The sequence below is a fragment of the Oryx dammah genome, unplaced genomic scaffold (assembly GCF_014754425.2).
Source record: "Oryx dammah isolate SB20612 unplaced genomic scaffold, SCBI_Odam_1.1 HiC_scaffold_27, whole genome shotgun sequence".
NCBI classification, from domain to species: Eukaryota; Metazoa; Chordata; class Mammalia; order Artiodactyla; family Bovidae; genus Oryx; species Oryx dammah.
In genome coordinates this window covers 131,317,430-131,345,236 of record NW_024070211.1, presented here as the reverse complement: position 1 = coordinate 131,345,236, position 27,807 = coordinate 131,317,430, and the positions used below count along the sequence as shown (strand labels likewise).

At 48.8% G+C, this 27,807-nt stretch overlaps 1 protein-coding gene across 4 annotated transcripts in view; it reads left to right on the top strand.

Moving 5' to 3' along the window:
- The first annotated feature begins 4,850 nt into the window (after window positions 1-4,850).
- The window catches only part of LIMS2 (LIM zinc finger domain containing 2), a 44,316-nt gene continuing 21,359 nt past the window's right edge, over window positions 4,851-27,807 (top strand). The window contains exon 1 of one of the 4 annotated variants that reach the window (XM_040227856.1): window positions 4,851-5,055. Coding sequence is in view for 2 of the 4 variants with exons in the window: in XM_040227853.1 (XP_040083787.1) it covers window positions 26,632-26,717 (86 nt within the window). In the remaining 2 variants the exon portion in view is untranslated. Of the gene's footprint in view, window positions 5,056-10,844; window positions 10,960-26,616; window positions 26,718-26,812; window positions 27,111-27,807 lie in introns of those variants that run through there. The other 3 variants (XM_040227854.1, XM_040227853.1, XM_040227855.1) reach the window with 3 other exon arrangements.

Sequence of the window (27,807 nt, the reverse complement as noted above, 5' to 3'; positions counted from 1 at the left end):
ATTTCATGGCTGCAGTTACCATCTGCAGTGATTTTGGAACCCCCCAAAATAAAGTCTGACACTGTTTCCCCATCTATTTCCCATGAAGTGATGGGACCAAATTCAGACTTAAATTGAAGAAAGTAGGGAAAACCACTAGACCATTCAGGTATGACCTAAATCAAATCCCTTATGATTATACAGTGGAAGTGAGAAATAGATTTAAGGGCCTAGATCTGATAGATAGAGTGCCTGATGAACTATGGAATGAGGTTCATGACATTGTACAGGAGACAGGGATCAAGACCATCCCCATGGAAAAGAAATGCAAAAAAGCAAAATGGCTGTCTGGGGAGGCCTTACAAATAGCTGTGAAAAGAAGAGAGGTGAAAAGCAAAGGAGAAAAGGAAAGATATAAGCGTCTGAATGCAGAGTTCCAAAGAATAGCAAGAAGAGATAAGAAAGCCTTCCTCAGCGATCAATGCAAAGAAACAGAGAAAAACAACAGAATGGGAAAGACTAGAGATCTCTTCAAGAAAATTAGAGCTACCAAGGGAACATTTCATGCAAAGATGGGCTCGATAAAGGACAGAAATGGTATGGACCTAACAGAAGCACAAGATATTAAGAAGAGGTGGCAAGAATACACGGAAGAACTGTAAAAAAAGATCTTCACGACCCAGATAATCATGATGATGTGATCACTAATCTAGAGCCAGACATCTTGGAATGTGAAGTCAAGTGGGCCTTAGAAAATATCACTACGAACAAAGCTAGTGGAGGTGATGGAATTACAGTTGAGCTGTTTCAAATCCTGAAAGATGATGTTGTGAAAGTGTTGCACTCAATAGGCCAGCAAGTTTGGAAAACTCAGCAGTGGCCACAGGACTGGAAAAGGTCAGTTTTCATTCCAATTCCAAAGAAAGGCAATGCCAAAGAATGCTCAAACTACTGCACAATTGCACTCATCTCACACGCTAGTAAAGTAATGCTCAAAATTCTCCAAGCCAGGCTTCAGCAATACATGAACCGTGAACTCCCTGATGTTCAAGCTGGTTTCAGAAAAGGCAGAGGAACCAGAGATCAAATTGCCAACATCCGCTGGATCATGGAAAAAGCAAGAGAGTTCCAGAAAAACATCTATTTCTGCTTTATTGACTATGCCAAAGCCTTTGACTGTGTGGATCACAATAAACTGTGGAAAATTCTGAAAGAGATGGGAATACCAGACCACCTAACCTGCCTCTTGAGAAATCTGTATGCAGGTCAGGAAGCAACAGTTAGAACTGGACATGGAACAACAGACTGGTTCCAAATAGGAAAAGGAGTACGTCAAGGCTGTATATTGTCACCCTGCTTATTTAACTTCTATGCAGAGTACATCATGAGAAACGCTGGACTGGAAGAAACACAAGCTGGAATCAAGATTGCCAGGAGAAATATCAATAACCTCAGGTATGCAGATGACACCACCCTTATGGCAGAAAGTGAAGAGGAGCTAAAAAGCCTCTTGATGAAAGTGAAAGAGGAGAGCGAAAAAGTTGGCTTAAAGCTCAACATTCAGAAAACGAAGATCATGGCATCCGGTCCCATCACTTCACGGGAAATAGATGGGGAAACAGTGGAAACAGTGGCAGACTTTATTTTTTTGGGCTCCAAAATCACTGCAGATGGTGACTGCAGCCATGAAATTAAAAGACACTTGCTCCTTGGAAGAAAAGTTATGACCAACCTAGATAGTATATTCAAAAGCAGAGACATTACTTTCCCAACTAAGGTCCTTCTAGTCAAGGCTATGGTTTTTCCTGTGGTCATGTATGGATGTGAGAGTTGGACTGTGAAGAAGGCTGAGCGCTGAAGAATTGATGCTTTTGAACTGTGGTGTTGGAGAAGACTCTTGAGAGTCCCTTGGACTGCAAGGAGATCCAAGCAGTCCATTCTGAAGGAGATCAGCCCTGGGATTTCTTTGGAAAGAATGATGCTAAAGCTGAAACTCCAGTACTTTGGCCACCTCATGCGAAGAGTTGACTCATTGGAAAAGACTCTGATGCTGGGAGAGATTGGGGGCAGGAGGAGAAGGGGACGACCCAGGATGAGATGGCTGGATGGCATCATGGACTCGGTGTACGTGAGTCTGAGTGAACTCCGGGAGTTGGTGGTGGACAAGGAGGCCTGGCGTGCTGTGATTCATGGGGTCGCAAAGAGTCAGACACGACTGAGTGACTGAACTGAACTGAACTGATGCGACCAGATGCCATGATCTTCATTTTCTGAATGTTGAGTTTTAAGCCAACCTTTTCACTCTCCTCTTTCACTTTCATCAAGAGGCTTTTTAGCTCCTCTTCACTTTCTGCCATAAGAGTGGTGTCATCTGCATATCTGAGGTTATTGATATTTCTCCTGGCAATCTTGATTCCAGCTTGTGCTTCTTCCAGTCCAGCATGTCTCATGATGTACTCTGCATAGAAGTTAAATAAACAGGGGGACAATATACAGCCTTGATGTACTTTCCCTCTTTGGAACCAGTCTGTTGTTCCATGTCCAGTTCTAACTGTTGCTTCCTGACTTGCATATAGGTTTCTCAAGAGGCAGGTCAGGTGGTCTGTTATTCCCATCTCTTTCAGAATTTTCCACAGTTTATTGTGATCCACACAGTCAAAGGCTTTGGCGTAATCAATAAAGCAATGAATTGATAAGTAATCACAAATTTTCATTTTCATTTTTAATATGGTAAATATTGATACGTATGACTCACATAAATAAAAGCATCCTTGCTATAGCTTGGCATATCCAGGCTTAAAGTATCATTGGTATCCTCAATACTTTGGAGAATCACTTACACATATAGGTTTATTTAATCCCCATGACATCTCTATTAGGATTATTGTTACTAACCCTGTTTATAGATGAGGAGACTGAGGCCCAGGGCAGGGAAGCAGTTGTCCATCATATGGGTAGCTAGTGCCAGACAGTATTGGAACCCATGTAGCCTGATTCCGTGGTCTATACTCTTCAAGTCACTGTGCCACACTGCTCTTAAGAGCATGGATTTGTCTACCTGTTACAACATTTCTAAGCTTCAGAGTAACCATTAGATGCAGGCCCAGCCCTTTTCCCCCCAGGTGTCTGCACCCTTCTTGCCCAGCAGAATCCTTGGGCTCCAAGTGTCTTCATATGGACATCTTTCAGGTGGCCCTAGGGAAAAAGATGTACAGTTGACATCTGCTTTGCCCTCATGCTACCCCACATTAATAGACTCAAACTTAACTGATAGATGTGCAGGTAGAATTATAGCTTCTCTGCATGGCACTGGCCAGAGGCCTTGCCCCTCTCTGTAGCTGGTCAGTCAGTGAAGCAACATTAGTGCTGGTCAAAATTACTGTGCTTATCCGGTGAGGGGGGAGTGTCCCCAGACCTGCTTCTCCTGGGGCAAATCTGAGACCAGTGAACCGCTATGAAAATCCAGCATATGTAAGATGAATTTGAGCATCAACCGCATTTTCAAACAGACTCCAGTTTTTAAAAAAATACTTTCCATCAAGACTTCTTCAAATTACAGATTCACTTATGTGTACGTACACTTTTTTATTTATACAAATTCAGTTCAGGAATTTATGTGTTGAGTAAAATGGTATCTGAGATGCTTCCAGCAACAGGAGTGTGATACGCAGTTCACAATTAGGCAGCTTATCATATATGTACAAAACTTACCAAGAATATTCAAAATAGTGTTAATCTAACAGATATTTACTGAGCAGCTTCTCTGAGTAGAACCCTGCCCTTGGTTCAAGGGATAGAGCAGTGAATAAGGCAGGAGTCTATCCTTGGAGAGTTTGCGTTCTGGTGTATAGCACATTATAGCCTGAAGACAAGTCATTTTAAACAATACACCAATACTGCGTAACATCGCTGGCTCTGGGAGTAGCCGAGCGCCTGCTCTGTGTCTAGCTAGCCCTCTGCTGGGTGCTGTGTTGTGTACAAGTTAAACAGTTCCAGCCTTGAGGTATGTAACATTTGACTGAAAAATGAAAACCAGTTATCCTCATAAAAGTTGTGAACATAGAGCACAGGAATGCCGGCCCACCCCTCGCAAGCAGCACGAGTCCAGGGAGATCCCAGGGCAGCATTTTTGTACAACACAGTGTGACTAATGCCAGCGCTGGACAGCGGGGCAGTCCGGCTCAGTGCCAGTGTGGACATCTGCCATGAAGACACAGAATGTGGAATTGGGAACACAAAAGAAACACAAAATAACTGCACAAGGGTCACAAAATAACTGCAAGGGGATCACAAAATAACTCTACCCGAATAATAACACTGGAAGCAAAGCGTCATTCTCATCTTGGGTGATGCAGCTCAAGGTAAGTTTTCTTCTTACTGCCTCTGGGCAGTTCCCGATACATGAAGTTTTTATAGCAGAAAATTATAATTAATTTGATGTGGTAGAAATAATCCTAAGAATTCCCTTCTTTGGGGCAATAACTGACAGGGAGGTGTCTTCGTAACTTTTCTTAGGTTACTCCAAGTGACTGCAGAATCTCTCTTCTCACGTCCTTGTAGGGGCAGCTTTAGGGTGTGTGCCTGCTCTAAGCATCAGGCTTCCCAGGGGCTCATGAACCCCATTCAGCGAACACTCAGTCTAGTGGCTGCACGTGGAGGCCACCCTGGCTGCTGTACCTTTGCCGGCTCCTCTGATTTTGGAGGGCAGCTGTTGCTCCATTCGTCCTGCAGCCCTGGCTCCTGGCCTGCAGGGGAACAGACTTTCAATGGCCCGCCCAGCAGGCACCTCCTCAGGGAGGCCGGCCCTTCCTTCCTCGGTTCCTCCATCCTCTCTGGACCCACAAAGTGCCTCTGGCTCCGCCTCCAGCTCTAGCCAGCTTCCTGTCCAGGGAGAGATGGGCCAAAATGCCTGGGTACCTGGTGGTGGCTGGACACTCCCAGCCGCTGCCCAGGCTTCTCCACATGGCTGTGCCAAGAGGGCCAGGCAGCTGCTGTTCCCCAGAGAAGTGACTGGCAGCACTCCACTCGGGGCAGGGAGCAGCAGGAGGAGGCCGAGGGGCAACTCAGCCCTCTGAGGTAGAGACATGTCACAGTGCCCACTGAGTGGTGCTTGTTGCTCTCAAGATGTGCATGGGGCCCAGCCTGGTTCTCCCTGCCATTCTCTTTACGGCTTCTAAGTGGTCATGCTACTGTTGGGGTAAAGGACCAGCTGCAGCGGGCATGCCTAGCTCATCCTGGCTGGATGCTGGGCCTCCTGCAAGTCTGGACAGGTTGGGGGTGAGGGTGGGGAGCACCTGATCTTTGTTCTAGACACAGGCTGGAGATGCTCCAGTGGGAAGGTGAATGGTTGGTTGTCCTCATGAGAAAGGGGAAGCAACGTGAGCCTAAACGTGTGGAAGAAAGGTGCTTTTGGAAGCAGGGGAGGCTGATGAAGATCTCTGTGGCCACTGTGCACAGGCGGTTTTTTGTTGGGTGACTGAGGCCAGGATGCAAAATGTGGCCAGGTGCAAAAATGTGGCATTGCTGGATGCCAGCTAGAGGCATTTTTGGTCCAAACTCGGCCACTCTTGGTCCAAACCTGGGAGTTGAGTGAAGTCTATCCCAGAGCTAACGCAAGCTTTCTCTCTTCAAAGTTCAAGGCAGGCAGTCTTTGGAAAGGAAGCAGAGCCATGAGTGGTAAAGCTCCTGGGCTCAGCTCCACCGCTGAGTAAACCAGATCTGAATAAGGGTCCTGTGTTCTCTTTACATTGAAAAACATCTCTGGATCTCAGTGGTGAAGAATGCTCTGCCCCTGCAGGAGATGTAAGAGATGTGGGTTTGATCCCTGGGTCTGGAAGATCCCCTGGAGAAGGAAATGGCAACCCACTCCAGTATTTTTGCCTGGAAAATACCATGGACAGAGGAGCCTGGTGGGCTAGTCCATGGGGGTCACAAAAGAGTCAGACACGACTTAGCTACTAAATAACAATTTTGTTTTTCTACAAGTGTTAAAAGAGTTAGTGGGTTATGATACCACCAGCTTCTTTCACTGAGTTCTGCATGGTCCAAGAAGTAAGTACATTTTGTGCCGGTCAGACGCTGTGTTCTGAGGGCATGTCCACATTTTAAAATAGAAAAACTTAGGAATTCCCTACGGTCAGAACTCCATACTTCCATTGCAGAAGGTGTGGGTTCGATCTCTGGCCGGGAAACTAAGACCCCGCAGGCCGCGTGGCACAGCCATAAAGAAATATTTAAAATAGAAAAGTGCATTTGTTAAAATGACAGATGGCCTGGTGTGTGTGGGTGCACGGAGGCGGGTGTGAGCCGGTGTGAGAGGTGGGTGTGTTTGTTTCTCTGTTTCTTTGTTTCTCACTGTTTGTTTCTCTGCCTGGGGAGAGGCTCCCGCTGGAACAGGCCAGGTGCTTCCCTGCCCTTCCCCAGGGATTCTCACAGGCCTCTTTGGAATAAACTTCAGGCTCGAAGCAGCTAGCTGATTTGAGTTATGTATCCCTACTCTATGAAGCTCAGTGTTGGAACATCCCCAACACAGAGGGAAATGCCCAGACCAATTCCAGGGAGGGAGAGCCCCTGGGACGCTCACATCACATGGGCCATTATTAACCAGGCATGATACTGGTCCTGCCTGCTGGGAAGGCACTCTGCTCCTGAGGGGGACCTGAGACCTCCTCCTCCTCCACCCACACCGACAGCTCCACGTGGCTCTGGGGAAAAGGCCGTTTGCTCAAGGCAACTGGAGGCCCCAGTTCTCACTGCTGCTGCCGTGGCCATGCTGTTCCAGGGAGGCCCAACCCCTCCTTTGGACCCCATGACCGCCTCCCTCTCCCCCTGCCATGGGACCTCCAGGGAACTGAGTTAGCTCAGGTGTGGCACTGGGCTGGAGTGGGGAGCGAGAGGGTGGTGTGGGGCAGCCAAGGAAATCCCCTGGGAAGGGGGTGCTCACAGAGAACCTGAGACCCAGAGGGCACGGGGCCTGCACCTAGAGGGGGCCTGCACCCCCCAGTCTCTTCTAGGACAGCTGTCACGTTGTCCACTGCTTGCTTTGTGGCCCAGCCTTCCTTGACCTCTGACTTCTCAGAGCCTCATCTGTCCTGCTCTGAATCATCACATGCAGTGGCTGAGTCAATCCTCACTTCTGAGTGTCAGCAGCTCTCTCCCTCTCAAACCCCAGCCTCCGAACTGCACCCTTTCCTCCTCTCTCCTTCACATGACAACTGCCCACTTCTCTGCTCTCTTGAGAGCAGGATTTCCTCCAAGCAGTTACAAAGGTCTCTGCCACCTCCACTGCCCCCATCGGGTGCTGTGTTCCCACCCCAGGGAGCGCCATCTGCAGGACCACAGGACCCTGCGAGAGGGCACTGCAGGGCCCTGCCATACCCAGGTGGCGCTAGTGGTAAAGAACCTGCCTGCCAGTGCAGGAGATGTAAGAGATACGGGTCCAATCCCTGGGTCAGGAAGATCTCCTGGAGGAGAGCATGGCAACCCTCTCCAATATTCTTGCCTGGAGAATCCTCCCATGGACAGAGGAGCCTGCAGAGCTATGGTCCATAGGGTTGCAAAGAGTCAGACAACACAACTGAAGCGACTCAGAACACACGCATGCCTTATCCTTCCAGCTTGTCCCTTCACTCCCATGGGTCTCCTCCTGACACCAAACCCAGGTCCTACCTGAAGCAGCTTGCACAGGGTGCAGAGAGCAGTCGTGCTCGCTGGGCTTCTGTGACACTCACCCCCACCTCCACACCCTGGCTTCCCTCCCTCACTGGGACCCCTGACCTCTCATCCTTAGAAGGCTCCTGACTCAGCACAGACACCTTCAGTGACATGAGGCCCAGGGTTGAAACCCTATCTGCACAAAACCATCCACGTCTTTGCAGAGATGGGACCTCGCTGAGTTCCAGGCTCATGGCACCCACTCCCCTACTACCTTCCCTGGGACGCCCCAAAGGCTCTTCAGTCTTACATACCCCTCATCTGACCTGCCCCAGCTGTCCTGCCACATGGCCAACAAGCAGGAGAGAAAGAAAACTTGTCAGTCATCTGGACTCTTAACAGAAACCACATCCATGCCCACCACAAACACCCCGGTCAAGCATTCAGCAAAGCTCAAAGAATTTTACCACGAATGCTCAGATACCTGGGCTTCCCTGGTGATGTGGGTTCAATTCCTGGATGGGGAAGATCCCGTGGAGAAGGAAATGGCAACCAACTCTATTCCATCGACAGAAGAGCTTGGCAGCCTGAGGCCATGGGGTCGCAGAGTTGGACTTCAGTGAGTGACTGACTACAGCAGAAAAACTAGTCGGTGGTGGAAAAAATTCGCGATGGTGGCTACCTTAGTTCAGTTCAGTTCAGTCCAGTCGCTCAGTCGTGTCCGACTCTTTGCGACCCCATGAATCGCAGCACACCAGGCCTCCCCGTGCATCACCAACTCCTGAAGTTCACTCAGACTCACGTCCATCAAGTCAGTGATGCCATCCTGCCATCTCATCCTCTGTCGTCCCCTTCTCCTCCTGCCCCCAATCCCTCCCAGTATCACAGTCTTTTCCAGTGAGTCAACTCTTCTCATGAGGTGGCTGAAGTACTGGAGTTTCAGCTTTAGCATCATTCCTTCCAAAGAAATCCCCAGGTTGATCTCCTTCAGAATGGACTGGTTGGATCTCCTTGGTTACCTCAGGGAGCTTCAAATAATGGAGCAGGCCTCTTTCGCTTAAGGCTTCTTTCCGAGTAATGTCTGGAGATTCACCCATGTTGGTGTCAAAGAGTATTGTGTCCTGCGCTCAGACTCCGCGCCTGTGCTCTGGCCCCGCCCTCTCCCTTATTTCCGATGCCCCGCCCTCGTGTTCTCCTTATCACCTTCTTTCTGACCTCAGAGTCCCTGCACTTGCTAACTTTTTTCCTCATTCAGTCGTCACCGCCACTTGCCTCTCCACACTCTAAAGCAGCCTGTACACCGCCTCTTCTTTGCAATACTGTTCCTGATTGAAACCGTATTTATTTGTTTGCAGTTTGTCCCGCACCCCAGCTAAACTCAGTGGGAACCTGGCCCAGGTCCTCTTGTTCACAGCTGAACCCCCAGTGCTCATAAACCATAAGTAGTCTTGAATGAAGGGGTGATGGGTGATTGAACATCTGAATAATCACTGCCAGGCAATTGCCAGCTCTTTCCTGCAAATCCGACCTGTAGCAGCACCGTAGGAGGCTGGCAGACAGCTCCTTGAGGCTCCACCTCTCTAGCAGGGCTGAATGATAGCACAGTCACCACCCAGCTCTTGTTGAGTTTGCCCAGGTCCAGGGAAGAGGCACTCTGAGTAACAGGTGAGCAGCAGAGAGCTCTGGTTTGGCCACAGGTAGATCCCCTCCTGCTCAGTGACCATACAAAGCGGGGCTAGAAGGCTGGAGGGCAGGCATGGGATCCCAGGTAGGGAGCAGGTCCCTTTGGTGTTCTGCTCTCTACTTTTCATCCCCTTTGGTTCCCACAAAACCCCAATATTTGATTAAGCATCCATTAAGTCCATTGCTGGTGCACAACCTCCAACACATTTGCGTCTCTGTGTCGGCAATCATGAAAAGCATTTCTCCCTCAACAGGCAGATGACCCAAGAAAGCATCCATACTTTCCACTTAATCATCAAATTGCAGTTAATCAGAATCAACCAAGACACATTTGCAAAAAGAACTGCAAACTGCAATAGTTTCAAGATATCAGCTACTTAGGAACAGGTGCCTTTCCCAAGCTTGCTCTGCAGGTATAATGCTGTACATTACTATCAATTCATCGCTCTGAATTCCACTGTTTATTTGTGGGTTGCTACTTGGCATGGCCATTTCTAGATAGTTTTTGTCTGTTTCCAAGAAGTAAGGCAATGTTCAGTTGGTTTAACAGACCAGGCTGCTCAGTTTTATCCCAGCCTTGGTATTTGGGCTGCCTTGAATTATGAGCTACACTCCACTGCCTCGCTAGAAATTTCTGCCTTTAGGTGGAGTAAATGTTTTGTTTATTTAACATTTTTATTCAGCATATGTTCCCTAAATTTTTGCATTTCTCCAGGTCAGTTTAAAGACTCCTCTCTAGCTTTCCTTGGTTTTCCTCCTCAACTTCCGGCGTTTGGTTCATCTTTATAGAGTAACTTCTGCTAGGTTAGGGGGCTGCTCACAGACTCGGATGACTTGGGTATCTCCGGGGGAGGGCACTGGCCTGTAAGTATGCAGAATCAGGCTCCTGACTCAAAGGGGGCGCCCCTCGACCTTGACTTTCCTGGAAGCGGGACTCCGTGGACTGGGAGTCCCCAGTGCCCTTGGAGGGAGTCGGTGTCCAGATACGTCTGTCTGCAGAATTAAAGCGTGAAGGTGGCCCCTTCTGCCCGGGGCCGCAGCGGGGACTCGGGGTTGGGGGCCAGCGAGGAGGTGGCTTCAGCCTCTCTCCCCGTTGCTCCCTCCCCCGCACGTGTTCGCGTTCCAGGGCAGCCTGGGACAGCCGGAGCGGGGGATGCTCCGGGCGGGGCGCCCCAGCGGGGCAAGGGGGCTCGTTCGTGTTTATTATAACTTCACTCCCTTTTAAAGGAAAGCTATGCCCGGAATCCGGGAGGTGGCGAGCGAAGCCGGCGGGGAGGACGCGACCCGCGCGCTCCGCAGGCCGTGCTCGGGTGTCCCCAGAGGCGAGGCTGCGCGGGTGGCGCGGCGCCCCCTCCCCGCCCTCCAGCGCGCGGTGCCCACCGCCTCGCCGCCGCCTCCCGCACCCCCGCCTCCGGGGCGCGGCGGGCCCACCCCGCCCTGCCCTCCAGAGCGAGCCCCCACCTCCGGCTCGGCGGGCTGGGCGGGGCGGGGCTGGGCGGGCGGCGGGCGGAGCGGCTCCGGCCTTTTTTGGGCGTCTCCTCGCTCCGGGCGCGGACCTGCCGGCGGGCGCTCAGCGAGCGGCGGCGGCGACTCGGGGATCCCGAGGCGGCCCGGTTCGGCGTGCGCAGCCACCATGACGGGAAGGTAACTGTCCCTCCCTGCGCCCCTGGGTGGTGGGCGCCGTGGGCCCGGGAGGGGACGCCTGGGGCGCCAGGCTGGGCGGGGCTGCGGGGCAGGACCCCGGCCAGCCCAGACCCCTGCGGGCACCCCGGCCTCACCAGGCCCCGGCCCCTCCACCGCTGCCCCTCCCCGGGTGGCAGCGCTGGTCAGGTCAGGGGCGCCTGCCCCGCTCCCGCGCCTCCAGCCCTCTGGCCGGCCCCGGGCAGCGGCAGGTGAAGGGTCTGTCCTGTCCCGGACGATGGAGCCATTACCACACCCGCCCCCTGCTCCAGAGAACTAGCGCTCCGAGGGGCCGGGGACTTGCTCAAGGTCACTACCAACTGAAAGGCACGGCGTCAAAAGCCAGGCGGTCGGCTCCCGCCGGCTTCCCTGTCCCCTCGCTGGGTGACCCTGGTGACAGGTCACCTCTGGAGCCTTCTGTTTCCTGCTCAGCAGACGGGGGTGGTAAAAATGGTAAACGGTTGGTCTGGGGACCTAGCCAGACCTGCCCCCAACACAGGCTACAACAGGGATGGGTTGAACCCTAGAAACTCCCCCAGGCCTGGCCCGGTTTCCACTTTTATATCCCTTGTGGCCATTTCACAGATGAGATGACTGACGCCCCATAGGCCAAGTGACTCACCAGGCCAGTCACATGTCCACCAGTGTCTGGCCAGTGCTGGCCCCCGCAACCCTTTCTGGAACCTGGCTGGGTACAAGTGCATGACTCAGGGGTGGGAGGGGCTGGTCTCTGAGGCCCGCAGGGCCCCTTCTAGCCAAGCCCTGGGAGGAGGATGCTCTTCTTTATGACCCCTTGACTTCCCGCTGGAGGCTGGAGGGGACCCCGTGGCTTTGCTGGGGAAAGGAGCTTGGAGAGGCAGTACTCAGAAATGGGGAGCAGCCACAGAGGGCAGAGTGGTGGCCCCCAAACCTGGGCAATGTGCAGGGCAGTCACCCAGCCTTCAGGGTCACACAGATCATGAAAGGCTATGGCCTGGAGTCCTAGCGCAGTCCCAGGAGCCAGCCCAGATCCTGTTATCTGGGGAGTCCTGTGCTTCACATGCGGTTTACTGCCCACTTTCCAGACCTCCCGCCGCAGCCCAGGTCTGCCGGCAAAGCCCGCTCCCAGTGCTCACCCCTCCTAGTGTGCTCTTGCCTTCCTGTCCCTCGCAGGGCACCCCTGCCGGCTGCCTCACTCCCCACCCTCTAAGCTCCCGAGGAAAAAAAGGGGGAGAGAACAGGGACAAATCAGGAGCAGCAACAGATGGGTGTTGGTGTGGGGCTAGGATGCGTGACAGGTGGTTTTCCAGGCACAGCGGAGATCGCATAAGGCCGAGCTGCAGGATGTCAGCTTCCGTAGTAGCTTCAGCTCTGATGCTCTGGGGTGGGAAGAGGCAGAAACCCAGATGCACCTCTGTTCCCTCAGCAGGAATTCTTTCCCCCCTGAATCCCGAGGGTCTTCAGGGGAGAGGGGCGTATCAGGTTGGCCAGAGGACAGCGCCGCAGGAGAAGCTGGGAATGCAGGCCAGGGTGGGAACAGGGGCCAGCCTGTTCCAGCTGCTGCCCGGCTCCAGTGGGCACCCTGATCCCGAAAGATGCTAGTCATCAAATGACACAGGAACTGGAGTGAGCCTTGGAAAACTCTGAGTTGGGTTAAAAGTAAAACTGCTCATCTTAGAGAGTTAGGGGCTCCCCTGGTGCCTCAGACAGTAAAGAATCTGCCTGTATTTTGGGGGATCTGGGTTCTGTCCCTGGGTCAGGAAGATCCCCTGGGGAAGGGAATGGCTATCTACTCCAGTACTCCTGCCTGAAGAATTCCCTGGACAGAGGAGCCTGGCTAGCTACAATCCACTGAGGTTGCAAAGAGCTGGACACGACTGAGCAACTAATACTTTCACTCCCTCACTAGGAAAACCCAGAAACAAAGAGGTAACAGAAACATTAACAGAAAGAAAGGAAGAAAATAGCCCGTGGCTCCACTCTTAAGAAATGCCCTCAGTAACATTTTGGTGGCTTTCTTCCTTTCTTGTGTATTCTGTTCTTTTGTTTTTCACAAGCTGTGAGTGGTCTGTGAGCCCATGCTCCCATCCTCCTTTGAAGCTGGCCTACCACATGTGGCATCCATGCCAGGGCTGGCTGACCTCCCTTCCACATGCAGGCATAGGGGCCAGCCTGGCGGAGGAATGGACATCTGACCCAGCCTTTGGGGTGGGTGAGGTTTTTCCTGTCTCAGAAGCTGTGGAGTTTCATTTTCATTCTGTTTCATGCCACCGTGCCCTCTACACATCCACGACCCCCATGAAATGCCAGGGCAGTTCTCACACCTGGATGCTGGTTTTCCCCACATCATCCCTTGCTGCCCAGACTAGACTGATTTTTGGAAATTACCCTCTCCTTCTACACCTCCTGCACCTTCTGGGTTCTCCCTGCCAACGGTGTAAAGCCCCAGCCCTCCAAGCAGGCGAGACAAGAGGGAGGTCAGTGGGGGAGCCTCTGAAGTGACCTGGAGTGCCATGCATGGCTGGGCACTTTGGAACCACTCCTCTGAGTACTGTTAGGAAAGGGGCTACTGAGGAAGAGACAGGGAAGGAGACCAGCCAGGTGGCAAGCAGTGATGCAGCCTCTCCTTGGCAGCCGTGGGGCAAGAGAAGAGGAGAGGGATTCAGGGGACCTGGGAGGTGGGGTCTGGTGCCCGGTTTGTGGTGGTAGGTGTGGGAGTGGGCACAGAGCTAGTTGGAGCCATGAAGCATTTGGAGAGCAGTGCTAAGTCTCGGGGGAAACCCTGAGACTGGACATGAGGGCCTGTAGCCCAGAAGGCTGAGCTAGGCCAGAAGAGTGAATGAGGCCTGGGACATGGGCGTGGTTATTTAGGAAGACTCCGTGCTGTGGGAAGAGGCCCAGCCCTGGCTGCAGCCCTGAGAACGCTGGACTTAAAAACACCGTGTCTTTGTCCCAGCTGAAGGGCCATTTGACGTCAACGTTTTCCAACCTTGGGCGGGTCACCTCCCCTGCCCAGGAAGCTGACCTGTCAGCGGCTGTCCTCCAGAGGGAGCCTGGGACACAGTGCGCACAGCTGTGACTCAGTGGCTTGGCCTGTTGGAGGGGATCCCCACTTACCACATGACCGACACCCACAGAGGCCGCCAGCTCACAGCCGGGCCCCATGCTTGGCACAGTGCAGAGTGGGGCTGCTGGATCCCTGTCCTCACACCTACCAGCCCCCTCCCCCTGTCCACCACACCCCCCTAGTGCTCCCAGATGGTCCCCACCCTCCTCAGGAATATGCCCAGTGACTCCCTCAGCAGAGGAGCCTGCCAAGGAGCAGCTAGGGTGGCAGCCAGAGCCCCTGGGACAGCACATGGGGCTGTGACGGACTCAGGGGTTGAAGCAAAGTATGAAGCAGGTGACGGGATGTGCAGCTGGGCCCTGAGCCCCAGACTGGGCCTGACTGGGCCTGACTGGGCCTTGCCCGTGGCCCTCACCTCCTCCCTTTTCTTCTTCTGCTGGAGACTCCCCTCTCTGGCTGGCCAGGGGCGTGCTATGGGGCCTGATCTGTAGGGTGTGTGCAGTTCCATGCTGTAACACCTCTTACTTGGGCTCCCTTCAAGCTACCAAGGTGATGTCAACCAGTTCCCATAATTCCTGAAAACTGAGCACTCGGCACTTGTGAGGTGGCCTACTGCTTGGGGAGGGACTGGGCTCTCCCTGCACAGCGGCTGACCTACCTCTCCAGCCACACAGCCGCTCTCTGCTCCCAGCTACTAGGTGCAGTCACACTTAAACCATCCTTAGAGCTTCATTTCTGCCGGGGGGTAGGGGAGGAAGGGAGGGGAGCAGAGGGAGGCACCTGAACAGTCCATCTTGTTCTGTTTATTCAGATCTTCTGAATTTTGGATGATGACTGTTCATTCAAGAGGACCTAATGAGATGATCTTAATGAGATGCTCATGTGAGATGACTGTATCTCACTAAGATGAGATGTCTCATATATGTGTATATGAAACCAAAAATACAATCACTCAAAATGTCCTGATGAAATCATTGTTAATCTCAGCCATGCCAGAGGATCTGGGCTAGTTGTCTTCAGCCCCTCAGTGAGACTGGCTCTAGCAGAGAGGCTGTGGTGGTGTTGCTGGCTGCCCTGGGGATGGCACTCACCGCCCAGAAAGAGACAGCAACCCCGCCTCCCAGCTTCGTGCTGCTTCTGGGGCCCTTGTCTCTTAGTAAGCAGCATAGTTGCATTCTTCACTCTGTGTGTGCTGCTTTAACATTTGGGATATGAATCCCATGCCATGAAATTCACTACCAGAGTGTGCAGGTCAGTGGTTTATAGTATATTTACCAGGTTATGCAACCATCACCACTAATTCTGAATATTTCCATCACCCCCGAAAGAAACCCATTTGCAGCTAATCCCTTCTTCCCCCAGCCCCTGGCAATCACTAGTCTGCTTTCTGTCTCCACAGGTTTGCCTGTTCTGGACATTTCATATAAATGGAGCCATACATTATGTGGCCTCTTTTTTTTTTTTTTCTGCCTAGCTTCTTTCATTTAGCATAATGTTTTCAAGGTTCACTTATATTGTTGTATGAATCAGTACTTTGTTCCTTTTTTGACCAAATAATATGCCCTTATATGGATAAACCACATTTTATCTGTATATTCATTTGTGGTGGAAATTTTGTTTCCACTTTTGGCTCTTATGAATAAGTGCTGCTGTGAATATTCCTACATATATTGTCTACTATCTGGAGAATATACCTAGAAGTGGAATTTTGGGGTCCTATAATAACTTTATGTTAAACTGAGGAATTGCCAAGCTGTATTCCAAGTAACTGCATCAAATTTACATTCATATCAAGAATGTCTGAGGGTTCCATTTTCTCCACTTACCGTTATCTGTTTTTGTAGGTGTAAAGTGACACCACACTATGGTTTTGACTTTTATTTCCCTAGTGACTTGTGATCTTGGACACTTTTTCAGGAGCTTATTGGCTGCTTGTTTATCTTATCTGGAGAAATGTCTAGTCAAATTCTGTGCCTGTTTTAAGATTGGGTTCTTTTTATTGCTGGATTGTAAGAGTTCATGTATTCCGGATACTAGATATTTATCAGATATATAATTTGCAAACATTTTCTGCTGTGGGTTGTCTTCACTTTCCTGGCAATGTCCTTAAATGCACAGAAGTTCTAAACTTTGGTGAAGTCCTACTTGTTTCTTTTGCCTAGACTTTGAGCTGCAGCTGCAGGGTCTTTTGTTGCTGTGTGTGAGCTCTCCAGTTGTAGCACACGGGTTACTTTCTCTGCAGCTTGTGGGGTCTTACCTCCCCTACCAGGGATGGGACCTGTGCCCTCATGTTGCAAGGCAGATGATTAACCAGCAAGTCCCTATTTATTTATTTCTGATGGCTTGAGTTTTTGTTGTCATATCTAGGAAATGTACCTAATTTATAAATATTTACACATATGCTTTTTTTTCCCCTGGAGTTTTTAGTGTTAATTCTTTAATATTTCAGTTTTCAGTACCTGAGTTGGTTTCTATACCTGTATTTTATTAGTTTTTATAAATGACCTGAAGCGGAGGTTTAAAGTCATTCTTTTGCATGTGACTATTCAGTGGTTCTAGCATCATTTGTTGACAAGACTATTCTTTTATCATTGAATTGTCTTGGCAGTCTTGTCAAAAGTCAGTTGACCCATAATAAAAGCCATAAATGATAAACCCAGAGCAAACATTATCTTCAATGGTGAAAACTTGAAAACGTTTTCCCTAAAGTCAGGAACAAGACAAGGGTTCTCTCACCACTACTATTCAACATATTTTTGGAAATTTTACCCACAGCAATCAGAGAAGAAAAAGAAATAAAAGGAATCCAGATTGGAAAAGAAAAAGTAAAACTATCACTGTTTGCAGATGACATGATCTTTTACATAGAAAACCCTAAAGAAACCACCACTGATCACTAGAGCTAATCAATGAATACAGTAAAGTTGCAGGATATAAAATTAACACACAGAAATCCCTTGCATTCCTCTTACACTGACAATGAGAAAACAGAAGGAGAAATTAAGGAAACAATTCCATCCACCATTGCAATGAAAATAATAAAATACTTAGGAATAAATTTACCTAAAGAAACAAAAGACCTATATATAGAAAACTATAAAACACTGATGAAAGAAATCAAAGATGACACAAATAGATGGAGAAATATACCACATTCATGGATCAGAAGAACCAATATAGTGAAAATGAGTATACTACCCAAAGCAATCTGTAGATTCAATGCAACCCCTATCAAGCTACCAATGGTATTTTTCACAGAACTAGAACAAATAATTTCACAATTTGTATGGAAATACAAAAAAAAACTCAAATAGCCAAAGCAATTGAGAAAGAAGAATGGAACTGGAGGAATCAACCTGCCTGACTTCAGACTATACTACAAAGCCACAGTCATCAAGACAGTATGGTACTGACACAAAGACAGAAATATAGATCAATGGAACAAATAGCAAGTCCAGAGATAAATCCACGCACCTACGGATACTTTATCTTTGACAAAGGAGGCAAGAATATACAATGGAGAAAAGACAATCTCTTTAACAAGTGGTGCTGGGAAAACTGGTCAACCACCTGTAAAAGAATGAAACTAGAACACTTTCTAACACCATACACAAAAATAAACTCAAAATGGATTAAAAATCTAAATGTAAGACCAGAAACTATAAAACTCCTAGAGGGTAACATAGGCAAAACACTCTCTGACATAAATCACAGCAGGATCCTCTATGACCCATTTCCCAGAGTAATGGAAATAAAAGCAAAAATAAATAAATGGGACCTCAGTTCAGTTCAGTTCAGTCGCTCAGTCGTGTCCAACTCTTTGCGACCCCATGAATCACAGCACACCAGACCTCCCTGTCCGTCACCAACTCCCGGAGTTCACTCAGACTCACGTCCACCGAGTCAGTGATGCCATCCAGCCATCTCATCCTCTGTCATCCCCTTTTCCTCCTGCCCCCAATCCCTCCCAGCATCACAGTCTTTTCCAATGAGTCAACTCTTCGCATGAGGTGGCCAAAGTACTGGAGCTTCAGCTTAAGCATCATTCTTTCCAAAGAAATCCCAGGCTGATCTCCTTCAGAATGGACTGGTTGGATATCCTTGCAGTCCAAGGGACTCTCAAGAGTCTTCTCCAACACCACAGTTCAAAAGCATCAATTCTTCGGTGCTCAGCTTTCTTCACAGTCCAACTCTCACATCCATACATGACTACTGGAAAAACAACAGCCTTGACTAGACGGACCTTTGTTGGCAAAGTAATGCCTCTGCTTTTGAATATACTATCAGGTTGGTCATAACTTTTCTTTCAAGGAGTATATTAATGCATATATATGGAATTTAGAAAGATAATGATGACTCTATTTGTGAGACAGCAAAAGAGACACAGATGTAAAGAACAGACTTTTGGACTCTGTGGGAGAAGGCGAGGGTGGGATTTGAGAGAAAAGCATTGAAACATGCATATAACCATATGTGAAATAGATGACCAGCCCAAGTGTGATGCATGAAACAAGGAACTCAAAGCCGGTGCACTGGGACAACCCTGAGGGATGGGATGGGGAGGGAGGTGGGAGAGAGTTTCAGGATGGGGGAAAACATGTACACCCATGGCTGATTCATGTCAATGTATAGCAAAAACCACTACAATATTGTAAAGTAATTAGCCTCCGATTAAAATAAATAAATTTAAAAAATCAGTTGACCATGGATGTGTGGGATTATTTTCTGAATTCTCAATCCTTTTCCATTGATGTATCTGTCTGTCCTTAGGCCAGTACTGTACTCTTTTGATTACTGTAACTCAGCAGTAAGTTAGGAAATTGGAAAATGTGAGTCCTCTGGTTTTGTTCTTCTTCAAGTTGTTTTCAATAACTATTCTGAGTTCCTTGCATTTATTTCCATGTGAATTTTAGGATTACCTTGTCCATTTCTATTAAAAAGGCAGTTAGAATTTTGATAGGGATGGTGTTGAATCCATAGGACATGTGTGGGAGGGGGAAATATTGCTATCTTAACAATGTTAGGTTTTCTAATCCATGAACATGGCATGTCTTTCTATTTCTTTAGGTATTCTTTAATTTCTTTCAACAATGTTGTGTAGTTATCAGTATATATAACATGTGTGGAGGCTCAATCATGGCTTACTCTTTGCAGCCTCATGGGCTAGCATCCTCTGTCCATGGAATCTTCCAGGCAAGAATACCAAAGTGGGTTGCTTTTTCCTACTCCAGGGAATCTTCATGACCCAGAGACTGAACCCACGTGTCATGCACCTCCTGCACTGGCAGGCAGATTCTTTACCACTGTGCCACCTAAGGCTTACACTTCTTTGGTTAAATTTATTTCTAAGTATTTTTTCCTTTTGATGCTGTTTGATCCCATGGACAGAGGAGCCTGACGGGCTACAGTCCCTGGGGTCACAAAGAGTCAAACATGACTGAAGCAACTTAGCATGCACACATAGCCATTCCTGTCTTCTTTTGGTTGCTGTTTGTATAGTATATCTTTGACATTCTCTTACTTTCCAGCTTTCTGTGGCTTTGAATGTAAAGTGAGTCTCTTGTAGAAAGCATATAATTGGATCACATTTAAAATATTAATTTAAAAAAAGTTTAAAAAACTTTTTGATTGGAAAGTTTAATACATTTCAATTCAGTTCTGTCGCTCAGTCGTGCCTCACTCTTTGCGACCCCGTGGACTGCAGCACGCCAGGCTTCCTGTCCATCACCAACTCCCAGAGCTTGCTCAGACTCATGTCCATCGAGTCAGTGATGCCATCCAGCCACCTCACCCTCTGTCGTCCCCTTCTCCTCCTGCCTTCACTTTTTCCCAGTATCAGGGTCTTTTTCGATGAGTCAGTTCTTCGCATCAGGTGGCCAAAGTATTGGAGCTTCAGCTTCAGCATCAGTCCTTCCAGTGAATATTCAGGACTTATTTCCTTTAGGATTGACTGGTTTAATCCATATATGTTAATGTAATTGCTCACAACTGGGGTTTACATCTGCCACTTTGCTATTTTTTTCTATATATCATGTCTTTTTTTGTTTCTCAGTTCCTACACCATTGCCTTCTTTTGTGTTAAATATTTCATTACAGAGTCATCTTTAAGCCAAATGAGAAAAAAAGGTTTACAAACAAAAAATAGATTTATATTGCCTTTTGTATTTATATTGTGGTTCCCGTTGCTGCTCTTAGTTTCTTCACTTGGATTCGAATTGTTGTCTAACGTCCTTTCATTTCATCCTTTGATATTTCCTTTTAACGCTAGGATTTCTACTTGGTTCCATTTTATCATTTCTGTCAATTAATATTCTACATTTGATAATGCATCATTTTCATGCTTTTCTTTAGGTTTTTACACCTGGCTTCCTTTAGTTCTTTGAACATATTTAAATTAGCTGATTTGAAGTCTGTCTAGTAAGTCTAACATCTGGGCTTCCTCAGGGCTTCCTTCCTACTGATTGGTTTTCTTTTTTCCCTGTGTCTAGGTCATTTTTTGTTGTTTATTTGCATGTATCTTAACTTTTGCTGAGAACAGAACTTTTCAAATAAAATAATGTGGTGTGGCAGCTTTGGAAACCAGATTCTCCCTAATCCCTTGGTTGTGTTGGTGCTGCTTATGATTTGTTTGTTTAGTGACTTTCCTGAACTTACTCTGTAAAGTCTGTATCTCTGTCATTTGTGGCCACTGCAGTCTCTGCCTGGTTAGTTTAGTGGCCAGCTAATGACTGGACAGAGATTTTCTTTTTTTGTTCTTCAACCATGCTGCATGGCCTATGGGATCTTAGTTCCCTGACCAGGGGTTGAACCTGAGTCCCTGCATCCCTGCACAGGAAGCTTAGAGTCTTAGCCACTGGACTACTATGGAAGTCTTTGGATAGAGATATTTTTGAATGCCTGAAACTGTTGACTTAAAACAATGCACAATGTGTGAGTTGTGAGTTAAGTTTTATCTGGGTCAAAGTGCGGGCTATACTCTGGGAGACAGCATTTCAGATAGCTCTGAGAAGCTGCTCTCAGTAGGGTAGGGGGGAAGGTCAGTATACGTAGGATTTTGGTGTCAGGAGAACACATGCAATTAAGCACTTTTTTTTTTTTTCCTTTGGCAAAAGGTTTCTGCTAGTCATGAGGAACTGCTGTCACCATGAAGGATTTTAGTGCTTTTCTCAATATGAGAAGATATCTAACTATAATACCTGTTCTGCCAGTTTTTCTCAGGGCACAGAGTGCCTCATTTCTGCTCTCCATCCTAATCTCCTTTCAGAGAGTGTTGAAATTTAGCAGATACAGCAGCACCTGATTTAACCCCTGTAGACGTAGACAGCAAGTGCTGATGGCAAGTGCCAAAATTTGTAGTTGACAAAACCAGTGTCTCCCAGCTTTTACAGAAGGCTCTGAATGTATTTTTGGGCACATTTTTAACATTCAACCTGGCATTTTACAACTCTGCCCTAGTCCTCACTTCCTGCTGTATGGAGCTAAAAGGATCTGTCAGAAGTGAAAGCTTAGGACCTTCTAAGTTCTTTCCTGAGCATACACGCAGCCCTGGGCATGTGCATGGCCTTCTGGATTCCCAGCGATATGTCAGTTCTTTTCAGAGCTCCCAAGCACATCTAATTCCTTGGTTTTTCCTTTTAAGCTTCTTTAAGTTAGTCGTCTGTTTGCCAACTGTTATCCATTGTCTGTGACAATGATATCATAAGTGGTTATGATAGTAATATATTTGAAAAACTCTCCCTAGCAGAGGCTTTCAGCATTGGGTTGGTATGACTGAGGTCACATAAAGAAAAGCCTTCAAGTGTGATCTTCAAGGGAAGACCAGGTCATTCTTTGGGAATGAAGCCTTGAAAGAACTTCAGCCCTCTTCTCCCCCATTCCTGGGAATGTCGGCAGTTACTTTTCTAGGCAGCTATGGAGTTAGGAACTGGGGATTAAGGTACTAAGATAAACTAAAACACCATAAAAGTGTTCTTACGAAGATTTAGCTTTTTTTTTTTTTTTTGCCTTTATTCCCTCCCAGTTATTTTTTAGCTTATCTATTTTTATTGAGATATAATGTTAATTTTAGAAAATGTGCAATATAATGATTTGATATTTGTATATATTGTGAAATGATCACACAGTAAGTCTAGTTAACACCTGACACCATAATTATAAAATTTTTTTCCTTGTGCTGAGAACTTTTAAGATTTATTCTCTTAGCAACTTTCAAATACGAAATGCAGTATTATTAACTATAGTCACCCTGCTGTACATTACATCCCCATGACTTATTTATCTTATAAATGGAATTTTGTACTCTTGATTCCTTTCACCCATTTTGGCCACTTCCCACCCCCCACCTCTGGTAGCCATCAAACTAGTCTCTGTATCTGACCTGGGCTTTTGTTTCTAAAATTCCACATGTAAAAATAAATAAAATAAAATTCCACGTGTAAGTGTGATCATGCAGTATTTTTCTTTCTCTTATTTCTCTTAGCATAATGCCCTCAAGTTTCATCCACATTGTTGCATATGGCAAGATTTCATTCTTTTTTTTTTTTTTTTTTTTTTGCTGCACTGAGTCTTCATTGCTGCTTGGGGCTTTCTCTAGTTTTGGGAGGAGAGGAGCACTCTTCATTGTGGTGTGCTTTTTATTGTGGTGGCTTCTTGTTGCAGAGTGTGGGTTCTAGGCACAGGGGCTCAGTGGTTGCAGCTCAAGGGCTCAGTGGGTGTTGCTTGCAAGCTGCAGAGCACGGACTCTGCAGTTGTGGTGCACAGGCTTAGCTACTCTGCAGCATGTGGACTCCTCCTGGACCAGGGATCAAACCCGTGCTCCCTGTGTTGGCAGGTGGATTCTTGGCCACTTCCACCAGGCAAGTTCCTTTGTTCTCTTTTATGGCCAAGTAGTATTCGATTTCATTTATATACCACATCTTCTTTATCCATTCATCCATCAATGAACACTTTAGGTTGTTTCCATACCTTCAGTTCAGTTCAGTTCAGTTCAGTTGCTCAGTCGTGTCCGACTCTTTGCGACCCCATGAATTGCAGCACGCCAGGCCTCCCTGTCCATCACCATCTCCCGGAGTTCACTCAGACTCATGTCCATCGAGTCGGTGATGCCATCCAGCCATCTCATCCTCTGTCGTCCCCTTCTCCTCCTGCCCCCAATCCCTCCCAGCATCAGAGTCTTTTCCAATGAGTCAACTCTTCACATGAGTTGGCCAAAGTACTGGAATTTCAGCTTTAGCATCATTCCTTCCAAAGAACACCCAGGACTGATCTCCTTTAGAATGGACTGGTTGGATATCCTTGCAGTCCAAGGGACTCTCAAGAGTCTTCTCCAACACCACAGTTCAAAAGCATCAATTCTTCAGCGCTCAGCTTTCTTTACAGTCCAACTCTCACATCCATACATGACTGCTGGAAATAGCCTTAACTAGACAGACCTTTGTTGGCAAAGTAATGTCTCTGCTTTTCAATATGCTATCTAAGTTGCTCATAACTTTCCTTCCAAGGAGTAAGCGTCGTTTAATTTCATGGCTGCAGTCACCATCTGCAGTGATTTTGGAGCCCCCAAAAATAAAGTCTGACACTGTTTCCACTGTTTCCCCATCTATTTCCCATGAAGTGATGGGACCAGATGCCATGATCTTAGTTTCCTGAATGTTGAGCTTTAAGCCAACTTTTTCACTCTCCTCTTTCACTTTCATCAAGAGCTTGGCTTTTGTAAATAATGCTGCAATGAACTTAGGGGTGTGTATTTCTTTTCAAATTAGTGTTTTTGTTTCCTTCAGATAAATACCCAGAAGTGGAATTGCTGGATCATATGGTAGTTCTATTTTTAAATTTTTTTGAGGAAACTCTATACTGTTTCCGTGGTGGCTGCATCAATTTACATTCCCTTGAACAGTATGCAAAGGTTCCTTTTTCCCCACACCCTCACCAATACTTGTTATTTCTTGTCTTCTTGGTAATAGCCTTTCTGACAGGTGAGAGGCAATATCTCATTGAGGTTTTGACTTGCATTTTCTTAATGATTATGATTATAATATATTGAGCATATTTTCATGTACCTTTTGGTCATCTATATGTCTTCTCAGCTGTTTTTCTTGCTGTCTGGTTACTGCAAGGCTTTGGTTAATTTGTAGAGTTCTGAAAAAGGTGACTCTGACAGTTGGTGCCAGTTTTTTCATTGCTTTTGTTGTTGTTGTTTAGTCCCTAAGTTGTGTCTGACACTTTGTGACCCCATGGACTGTAGCCTGCCAGGCTCCTCTGTCCATGGGATTTCCCAGACAAGGATACTGGAGTGGCTTGCCATTTCCTTCCCCAGGGAATTGTCCCGATCCAGGGATTGAACCCATGTCTCCTGCGTTGGCCAGCGGATTCTTTACTGCTGAGCCACCAAGGAAATCCTTCATTGCTTTTACGGAAGGACAGACTTTCAGAGGTCCTTATTCTGCCATTTTTGCTAACATCATTTTTGCTGTGTTTTCGCAACTGTGTTCTCTGGAGCCAGAATGCTGGACAGGGAGGCCTGCATGACTGGCAGCCTCACCCTGCAAGAGACGCTGCAGAATGGGAAAACAAGGCTATGCAGAGGTTTGGGATTTGGACTCAGTTAGTCACTAACTTTCTCTCAATTTCTAGCCTCTGGTGCCCCTTTTACAGTAAATATTTGTTGAATCAATTAGTGTTTGGTAATCTTGGACTTGAACTTCGTTTAAAATGGTGATGTGCAAAACAGCTGTGGCTCTAGCCCCCCCTCCCAGGTGTATCCACCATTGTGGACGTGTTCCCTCATTAAATGTAACTGTGACTCTGGCTGAGAGCTCTGTGTTCATAATTTCCATACGGGTCAGGTTGAATGGAGGCTGGTAAGAGGGGCCTAGGCCCTGGGCCATCAGCTTGAAGCTGCCCTAAGAAAACTCTATACCCTAGCTTTCTTAAGCATTCAGCTCTACATCAGAAGGCAGGAGGTGATCCTTCTACTTGTTGGCTCCAGGCTCAGCCTCTCTATGCCCTTTTAGCCCCTGGTGCCATCTTTAAGAAAATATTTATTGAATTGACCAGTACTTGGTACCTTTGGAATCAAGGTGTATTGACAAACTGTACTGCACACGATGCTTGTAGTCACCTGGCTGTGTTTGGGGGTTGACTCCCAGAGCGGTTAATGAGCACTTACTTCCTCGAGTTTGAATTTATTGGGTGTTGTTCGTTCTTTGACGTGTAGGCCTGGCATCTGAGTGCTGATGGATCCCCTCTAAAGTTTCCTCCTTCCCCAGTGTCAGAAGACCAGCATCCTGCTGTCTGGAATGATGGAAGGCAGGGGAGGGTACCGCTCATGCTTTCTGACCCCACTAGAGAGGTTTTTCAGGGAAATGGAATCAGTGTGATTTCTGTGAGTGCTGTGGATCCTTATTAAATGCTGATCGTGGTTCTTCCTTGGCCATCAGTGGCCACAGTTCAGATGCTGGTCATGGGTGTTAGCACACAGATCACAGTAGCCCCACCGGTAAATACCTTTAGGTAAAAATGCATGGAAACCATGCCTTCCTGGGGGTCTTCCATCAGATCCTGCTGCTTCTGCTCTCCATGAAGAGCTGGGGGACTGCATGCCCTCTGGGTTTTGACTGTGTGAACTTCTTTTGGAGTGGATGGTTCTTTGTTGGCCAGGTCCAGGGACTGGGCTGCCCTGGTCTGGGTCTGCTGTGCTGTGCTTAGTCGCTCAGTCGTGTCCAGCTCTGCGACCATGGACTGTAGACCACCAGGCTCCTCTGTCCGAGGGATTTCCCAGGCAAGAATACTGGAGTGGGTTGCCATGCCCTCCTCCAGGGGATCTTCCCAACCCAGGGATCCAACCCAGGTCTGCCACATGGCAGGCAGATTCTTTCCTGTCTGATCCACCAGGGAACCCCAAGAACACTGGAGTAAGTAGCCCATCCCTTCTTGAGGGGATCTTTCTGATCCAGGAACTGAACTGGGGTCTCCTGCATTGCAGGCAGATTCTTTGCCAGCTGAGCTACCAGGGAAACTGGGTCTCCTGGGTCTCTCTGGGTCTCCTAGGTGGCTGCACTTTCTCAGGGAAGAGACCAAGGCAGAAAGTGGGCACACGTGTGAATCCCTCATCAGCTTCTTGACTGCAGGATTCCTAAGCTGGCTCAGGTCCATACCGCCCTCCTCAGAGGAGGACATACCATCCTCAGCGTGTTCAGGGGGCTTAGGATTTCCTCGGAGGCTCCTGGCAGCCCGGGATCTCTAGACAGCCTGCCCTGTCACTGTGGACTCACCTCTGTGCTGGTTGGGATCTTCCCAGCGCGTCCCCTCCCCAGCCGGGACCCAATCCTGCTAGCCTCAGCTTTCACTGCGCTGCCCCCGCGACGGGAACAATATCCTTTCTATTTGGAGTTGACTCCGCTGCCCTTTGGAGATCGCAGTGCGTAACGTGAGCTCCGGTGCAGAGGGGTGGGTGCCGAGGGAGCCCCCTCCTGCAAGCCGGGCGTCCGGGCCGCGGTGTCCGGTCGTTGGTGGCTGCCCGCACCCGCCCTCCGAGCCTGGGGTCCCTCGACCCGGCGGAGCGGGCGGCAGGAGGGAGGGAGGCCCCTGCCATGGCCACCCGGCTGGGCGCGCTCGCCGCGTCGGGGCTGTACCGGCGGCGCCAGCACCGGCAGAGCCCGCCGCCCGCGGCGCCAGGGTAGGTGGCCCGTGGGGCAGGGCAGGGGCGCGGGGGACAATGGCCGGAAAGCTGCGGCCGCGGGCCTTTCCTCGGACACCCCGCCTGGCCCTTCCGACGGCGGCGGCCGCCCGGCTGCCCGCAGCCCGGGGCGTGGGGACAGCGGCTGGCTTGGCGGCCAGAGTGGAGGCAAGGCGCGGCTTCATCCAGCCGGCGTTACTGATCTGGGATCAGCACTCCTGGGCAGGGCGCTGAGGATGCGGCGCTCAGATAAGTTGTCGAAATAACCGCCGCTACCGCTTTCAGGCTCCTGGAAACTTTTTGGCCGCTTTCTAGCGGATGGAACTGAGCGGTCAAGGAACCTGCTGGACGTCACTCAACTATAAAAGGGGCTAAGCGGTGTCTTGAAGCCAGGTTGGACTGACTCAAAAGCCTGAACTGCTCTATCCTGGGGAGAACTGCTGGGGTAGACCAATGAAGAACGCTTCCTTTGGGACTGGGAGGGGGAGCCTCTGGGGCTCAGGATGGACATCAAGGTGTCTCTGAGGATGAGTTAATCTGGGGTAGAGAGAGTCTGAAGGGCACATAGATAGTGGAGCCCTCCGAGTGAGAGTGGGGCTGGGGGAGGAGGTCCTGGACTCCTTGCATTTGCAGCATCTCAGGGGCCATCTGGGTGGAAAGATCTGCTAGAAATTGGGGCAAGAGAGCAGTGGGGGCTGTGGGTTTGTTGTCTTTTGCATCAGAGCAGCAGGTGGGAACCCCGGGGTGTGGGGGCAGTGTGGGGGAGGACTTGAAGGCTGGGATGAAGGGATAGGGCTTCAGGGATGAGGCAAAGCAGCAGTCGCAGAGGTGGGGTGCCTGGAGGACCCGGGGAGAAGGGGAGGTTTAGAGGCTGATGCTCAGCGGTGAACACAGAGCACTGCAGTGGGTGCCTGGGAGGGGAGTGAGCCCGTGAAGATGTCTGGGAGTACGAACGCAGCAAGCAAGAGGCTGTCATGTGGGGAGTGGAGAGCAGAGGCTGCAGAGAGGCACCCGTGGGATTCCTGTTGCAGCTGGACTTGTATCCGCCCAGTGTTGCAGGTCCCTCACCAGGGGCCACACCAGGGCAGGA